Source organism: Danio aesculapii, chromosome 2, assembly GCF_903798145.1.
Source record: "Danio aesculapii chromosome 2, fDanAes4.1, whole genome shotgun sequence".
Taxonomy (NCBI): Eukaryota; Metazoa; Chordata; class Actinopteri; order Cypriniformes; family Danionidae; genus Danio; species Danio aesculapii.
The window spans coordinates 19,887,148-19,900,682 of NC_079436.1; the positions used below are offsets into that span (position 1 = coordinate 19,887,148).

At 34.5% G+C, this 13,535-nt stretch overlaps 1 protein-coding gene across 5 annotated transcripts in view; it reads right to left on the reverse strand.

Moving 5' to 3' along the window:
* Positions 1 to 13,535, reverse strand: part of arhgef4 (Rho guanine nucleotide exchange factor (GEF) 4) — a 153,455-nt gene that overhangs the window by 103,214 nt on the left and 36,706 nt on the right. Inside the window, exon 1 of one of the 5 annotated variants that reach the window (XM_056474307.1) lies at positions 235 to 385. The exons of the other annotated variants lie outside the window; for them this stretch is intronic. Within the exon in view, the coding sequence (XP_056330282.1) occupies positions 235 to 273 (39 nt within the window). The 5' untranslated portion in view covers positions 274 to 385. Of the gene's footprint in view, positions 1 to 234; positions 386 to 13,535 lie in introns of those variants that run through there. 5 annotated transcript variants of the gene reach the window in all.

The window sequence follows — 13,535 nt, forward strand, 5'->3', positions numbered from 1 at the left end:
CCTTAACACTCTTGACATTTCTTTCACCAAAGCAAACATTTCAAAAATGTTCCAGTGAACTCATCCTCTTTTCCAAGAAGCCAAGTTACAAGATAACCTATTAAGCGCAGCTTCAAACAACAAAAAAAAAAAGAACCGATAGCCAAAACTAGCCACCATGACAGCTTGATGTTAATCTGTCCCAACAGCCTATGACAAGCACAAGGCTATGAAAAGCGTCTGAAGCGCCCTTACCTTAAAGAAGCTTCGTAGGAAGTATATAGCACTCAACATTGTGAGTGTGTTGAGGAGGGGACGCCTTCAATCGTCTTTCACTCCCCCTCTCTAACCCCCTCTCTGTCTATCCTCATGTCCCACTGAGAGTTTCTCCAGCCGCATGCTTACTTGTTGCTATTTAGGAGCGCTTTAAGACTCATCGCACAACCAGAGAGAGAGAGAGAGAGAGAGAGAGAGAGAGAAAGAGAGAGAATGAACCTGTCAAGCCATGCCATTGGTTCAAGTTCCCTGACAATGAGCGTTCCTCCGTTCACCTCAGCTATGTAAAAACAACAGTGTCAGCCAGAGAATCCTTTAACCATTTCACTTCAGCATCTTGAAAGACTGGATGATGAGTGTGTAACAGACTAGCGTGAGGCTGTGGTGGATTGAAAAGGGTGTTGTGGGTGGAAAAGCATGAGGTCATTTTACTTTATTTGTTCATATTGTTGGGCGAATGTCTGTGGAACGCCCAAGTGTCTGTGCTAATACTTTAATCTTGCACTTCCCGCCCAGCAACGCTACCTGTGGAGCCTTAGATTTATATAAACGTGATGAGTGTGAGGTGAAAGTGTGCAGTCAAGTGGGCACACGCTCTTTCCAGACGCCTGGTGTTTATGATAGCGGTGGGGCACGTGCTGTGGAGGAGGTTTAACCCTTAAGGACAAGACTGTTTTGTTTTTAAGTATTACAGTTTAGCTTGTTATATTTGTCGGTTTATAGGTAAGGACAACAGACCGCAAAATGAACTGCTAAAATAAGAGCTCTTTTGCAAATTCGACTTGTTTTTTTATTGGTTGACCAACAGATTCACTGTAAAATCATGTACACTGTGAAACCCAACAGTCCACTTTATCAAATGAAATGAGTGTAGTTAACTCAAAATTGACTGAAAGTTAATTCTACTCATTTGAAAGGAGTTTTGAACTCAGTGTTGAAGGTAATGAGTTAATTAAATACCTCATTACTTTAGCTTAAATGGAGTAAGTTCACAGTACTCATATAGATTAGATTTTTAACTCAAATAGTTTGTTGCAATCGGATTCCTCAAATGATTTGAGTTGCCTTAACTTATAGGGTTTTACAGTACTCAGTTGATTTGAGTTCTCTTCTTTTATTGGGTTTTACTGTGCTCAAATTGCTTCGTTTACTCAAGTGGATCAAGTTCACAGTACTCTTTAGGATTTGTTTTTTTAACTTAAATGGTTTGTTGCAACTGGTTTCCTCAACTGGTTTGAGTTACCTAAACTTATTGGGTTTTTAGTCTATGTAAAAGAAAAATCTCAATAGCTCCTCAGTAATTAAACTTACTGATAAAGGTAATTTCACGGTGGACTTCTGTGTGTGCACTGTAAAACCCAACAGTCCACTTTATCAAATGAAATGAGTGTATATTTAACTCAAAATTGACTGAAAGTTAATTCTACTCATTTGAAAAGAGTTTTGAACTCAGTGTTGAAGGTAATGAGTTAATTAAATACCTTATTACTTTAGCTTAAATGGAGTAAGTTCACAGTACTCATATAGATTAGTTTTTTTTACTCAAATAGTTTGTTGCAATTGGTTTCCTCAAATGATTTGAGTTGCCTTAACTTATTGGGTTTTACAGTACTCAGTTGGTTTGAGTTCTCCTCATTTATTAGGTTTTACTGTGCTCAAATTGCTTAGTTTACTCAAGTGGATTCACTCAAGTAGTACTCATTAGGATTCGTTTCTGAACTTAAATGGTTTGTTGCAGTCGGTTTCCTCATTCATGTAGTCCCAACACAAAGTTAACTTAACTAATTTAAGTGCATCTATCATAAAACAATTAAGTTGTCCCCAAAAAAAAATAAATAAATAAAATTAAAAAAAAAATAAATAAATCGCAAGAATTGTGTTATTTCAGCTTATTTTAAATAAGTAGTCTGAACAAACATAATTTTTTTATGTAGTCCTGTTCAAAAAAAAAATGTCATTGGTTGAGTCATATTCAAATGAGTTTAAATGTGTTTAAAGAGTCACAAAAGACCTATTTTTTGCCTATATTGTCCAAATATTTGATCATAATGGGACTTGTTGTTGGGAAGGTATTTATACAGTGCTTCTCTAAGTTGTACCAGTACACACAGATTACAGTCGGGGTTGTGTTGCCATCCACATCTTATTCATTTGCTTGCTTTCAAGGTCACTTGTAACCCGCATATATTTGTTTGGTTTGATGTACCATACATGGGTGCTCTTGCAAAGCTGATGTAAACTGTCACAAAATAAGAGGAAATAATTTTGACTTCAACAAGTATTTATGAGATACATGTTTAAAGCTAATGCCAAGTGAAAGTGATTCTGTGTGTTTGCAAATAAAATCAATGATAACTTGTGTTAATAGAAGGTGGAAACAGGGCCATAGTTACAGTACCCTTTTTATGGAAATCAGCCTATAGCCTTCTTATGTTAAGCTTGGACAACTTTAATGGGGCACATTAAGTAACACATTAATCATTATTAACATAAACTAAATATATATATATATATATATATATTATATATATTATATATATATATATATATATATATATATATATATATATATATATATATATATATATATATATATATATATATATATATATATATATATATATATACTGAATTTTAGTGGTGAAAAGTAAAAATAAGATGCTTTAACTAAAAAAAAATGTTTAACCATATTTTTTTTTTCCAATACAAAAGCATTCAATGTTGGTTTTCTATTTACTATACTGTAAAACCAGAAAATTTAAACTGCATGTTGTTTTCTATTTTCATTCATTCATTCATTTTCTTTTCGGCTTAGTCCCTTTAATAATCAGAGGTTGCCACAGCGGAATGAAGCGCCAACTTCTTCATTCATTTTCTTTTCGGCTTAGTCCCTTTAATAATCAGAGGTTGCCACAGTGGAATGAACCACCAACTTCTTCATTCATTTTCTTTTCGGCTTAGTCCCTTTAATAATCAGAGGTTGCCACAGCGGAATGAACCGCCAACTTCTTCATTCATTTTCTTTTCGGCTTAGTCCCTTTAATACTCAGAGGTTGCCACAGCGGAATGAACCACCAACTTATCCAGCAAATGTTTTACGCAGCGGATGCCCTTCCAGCCACAACCCAACACTGGAAAACACCCATACACAATCGTTCACATACATACACTACGGCCAATTTACCTTATCCAATTCACCTATACCACATGTCTTTGGCCTTGTGTGGGAAACCGGACGACCCGGAGGAAACCCACACGAACACGGGGAGAACATGCAAACTCCACACAGAAATGCCAACTGACCCGAACCAGCAACCTTCTCGTGCTACCCACCCATATTTTATTTATGATTTTCAGCATCATTGCACCATCTTGAGACTGACACATGACCCTTCAGAAATAATTCTAATATGATGATTTCACGTACAGAGATGTGTTTTATTATTATCAGTGTTTAAAATAGCTACATGTATTTATGGGAATTATGGAACATTTTAACGTTGAAATTTTTCAAAATAAAAACCTTTTTACTTTAAACTTTAATTGTTTTCACTGTTACATATGATATATTGAATTCATCATTTCATCCTTGAGGAATCAAAAGATAATCAAAATAAACGTATTGACAAATTGACCCAAATTGTTGTATGGTAGCCCTATACATGCATAAAATATTTAATAATAATAAATATGTAATAATAGAAAAAAAAAACATTTTGTATCAATAATTTTTTCGCATATTTTCAGTATTAGCATGCTGCAATACAAATATTAAAACATGTCTTTTTACTACAAAACAAATTCAGTGGATGAGGAAAGACACACTTTAAATAAAATAAAAATACAACAATTCTAAAAATAACCAAATCCTTCTACAAAACATTTACAGTAAGTTTGAATGACAAAGGTGATAAAAAAATAAATGGTGCTACTTTTTCAGTTCACTTCTCAAGCCTCAAGTTCTTGACACAGCGCGCCCTCTGCTGTATACATGTGGAAATGCATCACTACCAGCTTTACTGCAATGGAAACTTTATACGGCTATGAGATTATCTGATATCATGAGCAAATTTTTAAAAAATGTGCCAGAAATCCTAGAAGCTGTGAGCATGTCAGTCGATACACCCGCGCTGGCATAAAGTAAATACATGAAATTACTGGAGTGTTTTTCACTAGAAAAAAAAAATCACATTTAAAGGGATAGTTCACCCAAAATAGTCATCATTTACTCAGCCTTTACTTGTTTCAAAGCTTTCAAAACGTTTTCAAAGAGTTTTAAAACAAGATGATGAAACCTTGAAACTGGTAATCATTGACCTCAATGATATTTGTTTTTCCTACTATGGAAGTCAATGGTTACAAATTTCCAGCTTTCTTCAACGTATCTTCTTTTGTGTTCAACAGTAGAAAGAAACACAAAAAGGTTTGAAACCACTTGAGGGAAAGTAAGCAGTTGCTCACTTTTGAGTGAACTATCTCTTTAAACAAGCTTCTTTGAAATTCCTTATGAAATAACTTTCTGATTGAACATTATTTTCAATATCAATTAGTTTTTTTAAGGTTGCAGCTAAAAACTCTGACCTAAAAAAGACTGACAACTTCTAACCAGACTGTAGAAATCCTCATTAATCACTGTTGATCTTTTTTTTTTTTTTTTTTTTTACATCATATGGTTAAACTACTTTACACACACACACACACACACACACACACACACACACACACACACACACACACACACGCACACACACACACACACACACACACACACACACATACACATGATCAGCTATTGTAATCTAACAATGACCGCATTTTATTCACTGTTTTGTCTGCACCTTTTTGGCTTCATTCGCAGTCTGCTGTGACCACAAATCACCGCCTGCTGCCCACAACAACGGTTAATTCAGCTGAACCCCTCAAGCCCGTCCTCCGGGCCTCTGCCTGTACATTGGGCTGTTCTCCGGGTAAAAACAGCCTCCCTCGGGGCTATTCAGCCTGTCAGCTCTCTCTGGGTGGTTTAGACGGTCGGACGGGGTATTTGGCGACAGACCAGCAGTTGTAGTGACCGGTGCCCGTCTATCTTTCTCCCTCACACTTCTCTCGCTCTAATTTAGTTTGACACTGTTTAGTCGAAGGCCTTTTCCTGAATGAGGCCATTGTGAACAAAGCGGCTGCATGACGGAAAAGAGGGAAGCGTCCATTCCTTGATTTTTCGCACTTCACTAGATGAAGATTTCCACAGCATGAGTGAGACGACGGGAAGCTTTGTGAGTGGACGATGATATTCTCATAATGGATATGAACTCTGTCAAGAGGCTTTCCCAGAGACAAAAGGAGTGGTGACGGCAGAATGTCGGGAATCGACACAAAACGCATTATAATTACAAAAGCAGTCGGAGTGCGGATCGCTAACAGCAGCCTCACACAACCATTCTGACAACTCAGCACAGCTATAGACACAAAGGCAGTCAAGAAAACACACTCATAGTGGGATGTACACAGAGGCCTGAGAGAGAGAGAGAGTGTGTGTGTGTGATCCCGAAACGGAAGCAGTAGGGTCAAAATATCTAGAAGCAATACAAGCACTGCTTTTAGCTACTTGAGGAAATTTGAAGGCTTAATGTTGAATTCCTGCAAACAAACAAAAAAGATGGGTAATGTCTAATAAGCTTTTCATTTTTTGGAATTAGATAGATGTGTTTATTTATATACACTACCTGACAAAAGTCTTGTCGCAGATCCAAGTTTCAGGAACAACAAAAAATAACTTGAGTTGATCATTTGGTATCAGAAGTGGCTTATACAAAAGGCAACGACCTCTAGATTACACTTATTTTACCAAAATAAAATATAATCATGATTTTTAATTATTTAATTAGGACAGTAAGATCTGGCTTTGCTGCGTTCTTGCAGGACTTCTGAAGTTCATCAAGATTCTTTGGATTCACCTTCAATGCCTCCTCCTTCATCTTACCCAAGACATGCTCAATAATGTTCATGTTTGGTGACTGGGCTGGTCAATCCTGGAGCACCTTGACCTTCTTTGTTTTCAGGAACTTTGATGTGGAGGCTGAAGTATAAGAAGGAGCGCTATCCTGCTGAAGAATTTGTCCTCTCCTGTTGTTTGGAATGTAATGAGGAGCACAAATGTCTTGACACTTCAGGCTGTTGATGTTGCCATCCACTCTACAGATCTCTCACACGCTCTCATACTGAATGTAACCCCAAACCATGATTTTTCCTTCACCAAACTTGACTGATTTCTGTAAGAGAATCTTGTGTCCATGTGGGTTTCAATAGGTCTTCTGCAGTATTTGTGATGATTGGGATGCAGTTCAACAGATTAATTGGAAAAATCGACCTTGTTATTTGTCGCTCTGGGATTGAGGACAAGACTTTTGTCAGGTGATGTATTTATTCATTAATTTTTTTGCTGTAAGCACTATTAGTTGTTATACACAAATTAAAATGTACTCACTTTTCACTCACCCTCAAGTGGTTATAAACCTTTTTGAGTTTCTTTCTTCTGTTGAACACAAACGAAGATATTTTGAAGAAAGATTAAAACCTGTAATCATCGATTTCCATAGTAGAAAAAACTAATACAATGGAAATCAATGGTTACAGGTTTTCAGCTTTCTTCAAAATATCTTCTTTTGTGTTCAACAGAAGTAAGAAACTTCCAACATGTTTGGAACAAGTGCAGTGCGAGTAAATGATGACAGAATTTTGATTCTTGGGTGAGCTGATACACATTTCTTCAACAGTTTAGTTTATTAATCATAGTTCATCTCAGTATTTAAATATTATTTTGAAACTTCATAGTTTTATGTAAAATTAATAAACATTAATCAATGTGGTAAAAATATATCACTCATTCATGTTAGCTAACTTATTAACTATAGATATTTTAGCATAGCATATAATGACTTATTATCCAGTTGCCGATATATTTATGAAATATCATCATACAATGCTCAGCATATATGAGTACACCCCTCACAAATATATCTTTTAAATTCATATTTTTTAATAGGAAGCTATACAATATTATATTTGTGCATATACGCTAGATTAGTCAGTACTGAAGTCAAATCTAGAGCTTATCTGACAAAATAACTTACGATAATGGTCCAAACCTAGTACACCCAAATTTATGTTATAGAAAGACATTAAATACAAATTTTAAAAAGAGAAAAAAATCAAGAGAAAAATTTAGTTGAATTTAATTATATTATCATTCAATTTGTAAATGAATTGGTGACTAAAATATTATTTTAATAAATACATCTGTTTAATAAATCTGAAAAGGGTCCATTTCAAAAAGAGGTGTACCCTTTTATGCTGAGCACTGTAACTATTTTTTCAATATATGAAACATAATTATACTTATTTTCCATTTATTAATAAAGTATAAGGGGCGACACGATGGCCCAGTGATTAGCACTGTTGCCTCACAGCAAGAAGGTCGCTGGGTGAGTTGGCATTTCTGAAAAACAAAGCTCACCAAAGTGCTTTACATTATAGAAAAAACAAACAAATTACATAAAAAAATAAACACAAGCTGTAAATATGTTTCATAAAACAATCCTAAAGCATTATCACAAAACAATGGGTGAAGGAATATTAAATGCCACAGAAAATAAATACAAAAACAAGGTGAGGGCAATTCAAATAAAAAATATATCACATTATTACATTTAAATAATATGCCATAATTTTGGACATGCTGCAGAAAAAAAATATCTTCTCGTATAGGCAAGGCATATTAACTATTCTAAAACAGAATCATTTTTGTTATGTATATAGCTATAAACATATCCCAAAATTTGGGATAAACAACAATAAAACTGTGAAAGTTGAGTGCATGAAGTGTCCATCATCTCTCACTTTGTTTTTTCAGTTAAATAAGTGTCTGATCTGGCACTTTTTTCTTTATGAACACATTTGCAATATTTACAATTAAACAATAAACAGAACAGCACATATACACTGTAAAAATGCAGGGTTCCACATAATTCCTTCATGTTGACCCAACACAAATCAATTAAGGTAACTTAACAAATTTAAGTGGATTTAACATAAAACAATTAAGTTGTGACAAAAAAGCTCAATAATTGTGTTGTTTCAGTTTATTTTAAATAAGTAGTTTGAACAAGCAAGAAAAACTCATGTTGAGTGTCTAGTTAGTATGCAAACTGGAACATATCTAGTCTTTACAATGGGTTTTTTTCTCAAAGCTCACAACTTTTAAAAGAGTTTTTGTCTGAACTTTTTGTTTTCCAGAAAGGCGTTTCATCATCTGAACAGTACAGTATGTAAACAACAGTACAATCAATACTGATAATTGTTCTGTACTAACAAGCCTCTCAGTCTCATTTTCATTCTATTTCCTAAAATAAATAAGGTGCTATCTTAATTAGGGTCTAATGTGGAAGTATCATAAGCCTGCCAGAATCTGGCCGAGGTTCATATATTTTTTTAAAACCTGAAAACCTCAGTCATTCATACTCAGTCAAACATTCCACCTGCTAGACATTTAAAAAGAGCATGTGACTTAAACACCCTGTAAGTACCCTTTAGTTTATGCAGGGTCACAAAACCTTGACATTGCACACGTTTTACATGACCTTCAGACCTTGTGTGGGTCAATCACACGCAGTGACAGCTCATCAGCTGGATCACATGCTCTCAATTGGGACACACTGTTTACATGCTGCTATTTGATCTGAACAAGTCGGTTCTTTCTTTAAAAAATATATCAAAACAACCTGTTTTGGAGAGCCTGTTTGAAAGCACATTCAGCCATTTAATCAGCTGAACTCCACCAAATCTAAATGTTTTGACTATAACGCTTCTTTATCAGAAGCCAACCTTTTTTTTTTTAGATGAAATGTAGTGACTTTTTTTTTTTAATCAAATACTTTCTCCTATCTTTGTTAAACTTGCAGATGTGCAGATAGATTTTTTCAACAATCCCAACCAAATCAACATTGGCTAATTTTAAGGGATAGTTCACCAAAAATGAAAAATTATTCACTAGTATTTACACTCACCCTCAAGTGATTTCAAATCTTTATGAGTTTCTTTTTCTCCTGAACAAAGTAACCATTTTTTATACCATCTTTTATAGTATCCCACACTTTTGAGCCTGTGACCCCCAAAATAACAACTCCACTATCCTTGGAGGTGGTTACAAACATACATACACACTGCACACATACCAATAGGTCTATATACAGTAAACACAGGCATAATGACAACACAAAAAAGAAAATTTTTAATGTTTGCGAGAGCCGTAAAGGTGTTAAAGTTTACCATGGTGCGGTAAAATCAATCTAGGCTATTAATATTAAATATTACAATTTATATTATTAATATAACGTAAACACCCCAGGGGTGGCAATCCAAGGGGGAAAAAAATCAAAAGGCTGAGGGTTTTTTTATTTGCATGTTGTTGTTATGTAACTAGTAAATGCTATTTTTATCTTCTGTAGGTTATGGAAAAATATGGTAATTCTAATAGTTTAATCTAATTTATTTGATTTTTGAAAATCACCAAGCGTTTGTCAAGTTGGATTAACAATCAATACTATCAATATCATTGCTTTTCTAATATAGATGTGCTCTAAATGGACTGTAAAATAGGCCAGTCTGCTTAGCTTCCCAAGCTACTGTACACTGGTTTGCATGACACAACCTACTACTAATACTACTACTACTACTACTACTACTAATAATAATAATAATAATATAACATTACTACTACTACTACTAATTCTATTACAACTAGTTTGCATGACACAACCTACTACTAATACTACTAACACTACTACTAATACTACTACTACTACCACAACTAAGACTACTACTAATACTACTATTACTACTAACCCTACTATTACTAATACTACTACTACTACTACTACTACTACTAATACTAATACTACTACAACTATTAAGACTACTACTAACACTACTACTACTAATACTAATACTACTACTACTACTACTACTACTACAACTAAGACTACTACTAATATTACTATTACTACTAACACTACTATTACTAATACTACTACTACAACAACTAAGACTACTACTAATAGTACTATTACTACTAACACTACTATTACTACTACTACTACTACTACTACTTCTACTACTACTACTAATACTACTGCTACTAATACTACTACTACAACTACTACTAATAATACTACAAATACTACTACTTCTAATACTACTAATATTAATACTACTACAACTACCAAGAGTACTACTAATACAAATACTATTACTACTACTACTAATAATAATAATAATAATAATAATAATAATAATAATAATAATAATACAACTACTAATACTAATGCCACTACTACTACTTTATACTACTACTACTACTACTAATACTAATACTAATACTAATACTAAAAGGACAACCGTGAACCATACCCAAGTCCGTGTGAAAGTGGTGGTCTGGGGTATGGTTCGTGCAAACTCTGGTTCGGTTCACTTCTAATATGAATGCAATCATACCAAATATCGGAAGTGAACCACCAACTGTACAACAAACTTTAGTTTAGTGGCTCTCTGTATTTTGGTTTTGGTAACAAAACCAAAAGATTCAGTAAAAACAGAACGACCGTGATATGGGGACGTCACCATTTTGGCGCCTTGGCTTTCATTGCCGTCACCTAGCAACAGCTGTACACAAAACAGTCGCTTGATGACGTAAGCGTACTGGGGTTCAGAAGGAAAAAAGCCTGTGTGAGAACCAGCAAACCAGCTGAGAAGGTGACAAGGGGGGAAAATCGAACCTCGATCCAGGTAATTGAACCAAGTGTGAAAACACTCTAATACTACTACTGCTACTACTACTACTAATAATAATAATAATAATAACAACAACAATACACCCTTTTCTTTACTGTATGCTGGCTTAAAATATTCTGATATAGTCATTCCGTGACTTCGGTATTGTGAAAAATCATGACATGAGTGTACCATTACACCCCATTCAACAGCCATTATACAATAAATCAACCAATCAGGATCAAGCACTGCAGGGAGTGTTGTAGCATGTAAGATGACCCCAGATGTTAATACTCTAAGGCATCTGTGTAGGTGAGTGAAGATCATAGTGGTAGTTCCCGATCTGTGGATTTGGAGAGTCCGTGTCAATCCCAGCGGCCAGACTTTAACCCAACCCATGACAACAGCACCTCCCAGGACACGGAGCGTGAGAAAGGAGCAGGAACAATGCAACACTCTGCCTATGGCAACTTAAGCACACACACAATTAAGTTGTTGGTGCATTTTTACACACTGCTGTCCAGGCAACAGCGACTCCAGGGTCAAATCTAAGGCCTCCTATGGAGTGTTCTTCTCAGAGGAGCTTCCTTTCCCACCTTTACAGCACCAACTCTCAGAGATTGAACCGCTTTCGCTTATTACTTCCAACTGTTTGGAAAAGCGAAGGCCAGCGGTGTCAAGAACCTGTCAGTCGCAGAGCTTGTGAAATCACTGAGTTTTTGAAACTGTGAGGAAAATGGCTGACTTTCTGAAGATGAATCATTCGCCATAAAACGCAGGGGCTGCTTAGAAGATCGACACTGAGCTCTCAATCAAAAGTTAAAGATATATTACCCTTATAGATCTGTCTGGCCCGAATCGCTCTTATTTCTAGCTTGTCAACCTGATATTCCTGGATTAAAAACAAAAATGTTGGGTTGAGTAAAGGATATGGGTCTATTAAATAGTCTGAGGTCTTGATAGGTCAGTCGAGATGCTGGCTATAATCAGCACAATATTTGAAGAACACTTTTGACCAGTGTTGGGGAAAGTTACATTTGAAAGTAACAATATTACAATACAATCCATTGCAATATTGAGTTACTTCCAAAAAAGTAACAAGTTGAGTTACTTTGTTACTTTTTATGGTAAGTAATGCATTACGTTACGTTTGAGTTACTTTTGCGTTACTTTTGAGTTACCTGCCTGAAGTTTGATCTCTTTCAGAATTTGCAAGGTTTTTCTTTTTTTTTTTTTTTAAATAGAGGAGCTCCACAATTAACAACACACTGTATAAATTACACCTTCATTTTGCCTTAAAAAGATAAGAGTAATGTTATCTTCTAAGAACTTCCTGACGCTATACATGTCGTATATACAGTAGGTGAGAGTTCAAAGTGGCTATTACCGCCGTGGCTTATACCGCCGCCGTTTGAAATAAATGCTGCTCTGTTTTTAGTGTAAGACCGCAGCTTACAGCAGCTTTAAATATGCTACTGTGCTTGTAAATGATATTAAACAATAGGTCAAAGCATTATAAGTCCTTCATTAATCATTTAAAATTTGTTAACACACTTTATTGTAAACTTTTTAAGTGCAAAGAGGACTCGTTTTGGAATTGAAGAAATAAAAGACAACTAACATGAAAGCACAAACATTCAGTACAATAAGTAGTCTTAAATAAATAAATAAAGCAGTCTTTTAGCCTGCTTTTAGTGTTTGCCGTTTTGATAGGACTAAGACAAGACTTTTTCATTTATGTTTTTATTTATGTTTTTATTTACATTTTCGTTGTTGATTATATTTTACTATCTTATTTTATGTCTGAATTATTGTACGTAATAATAAACGAATAATGAAAGTAAATTAAAAATCTTAGCTGATGTTTCGGAGTCGAAATAATATATAAAAGAGAAATGTTCTTTTAACAGTCCCTATATATTTAATCTTTTTCTTTCTTTTTTTCCTGTCATTTCTCTTCAGCAAATTATATTTTTTTAAAGCTGCTTGATTCTTTTAAAACCGAAAGCAGAGCCCGTCAATTGGTGTTTTTCCATAAGATACGTTTATCCTATGATAATTTATCCTCTGATCCTTTTGCATAAAGGTTTTAATAAAAAAAAACAGGTCACTTAATTACTTTCGATGTGCTAAAATATTTGTTAAACGAATGTTATTTAAAAAAAAGCATATGCACATATTACAATTGTAAAATAGTCTAAAATGCATGGTCTAGTCAGAAATAAAGGAAATTAGTTATATTTAATGCATAAAATAGGCTAGCCTTTTTATAAATTGAGTTTAATTGATTTTAAACTTTTAATTGCATTTTAATGTCCTGTATAAATAATAAAAGTTGCATTAGATTGACGAAAAAACGAATATTAATACCTGCAAACAGGGCCACGGTTACTTTTTTTTCACTGACTGGCATGACTGGCAAACGCGTCAGAAAAAAACTGCTGAATCTCTGCGAATAT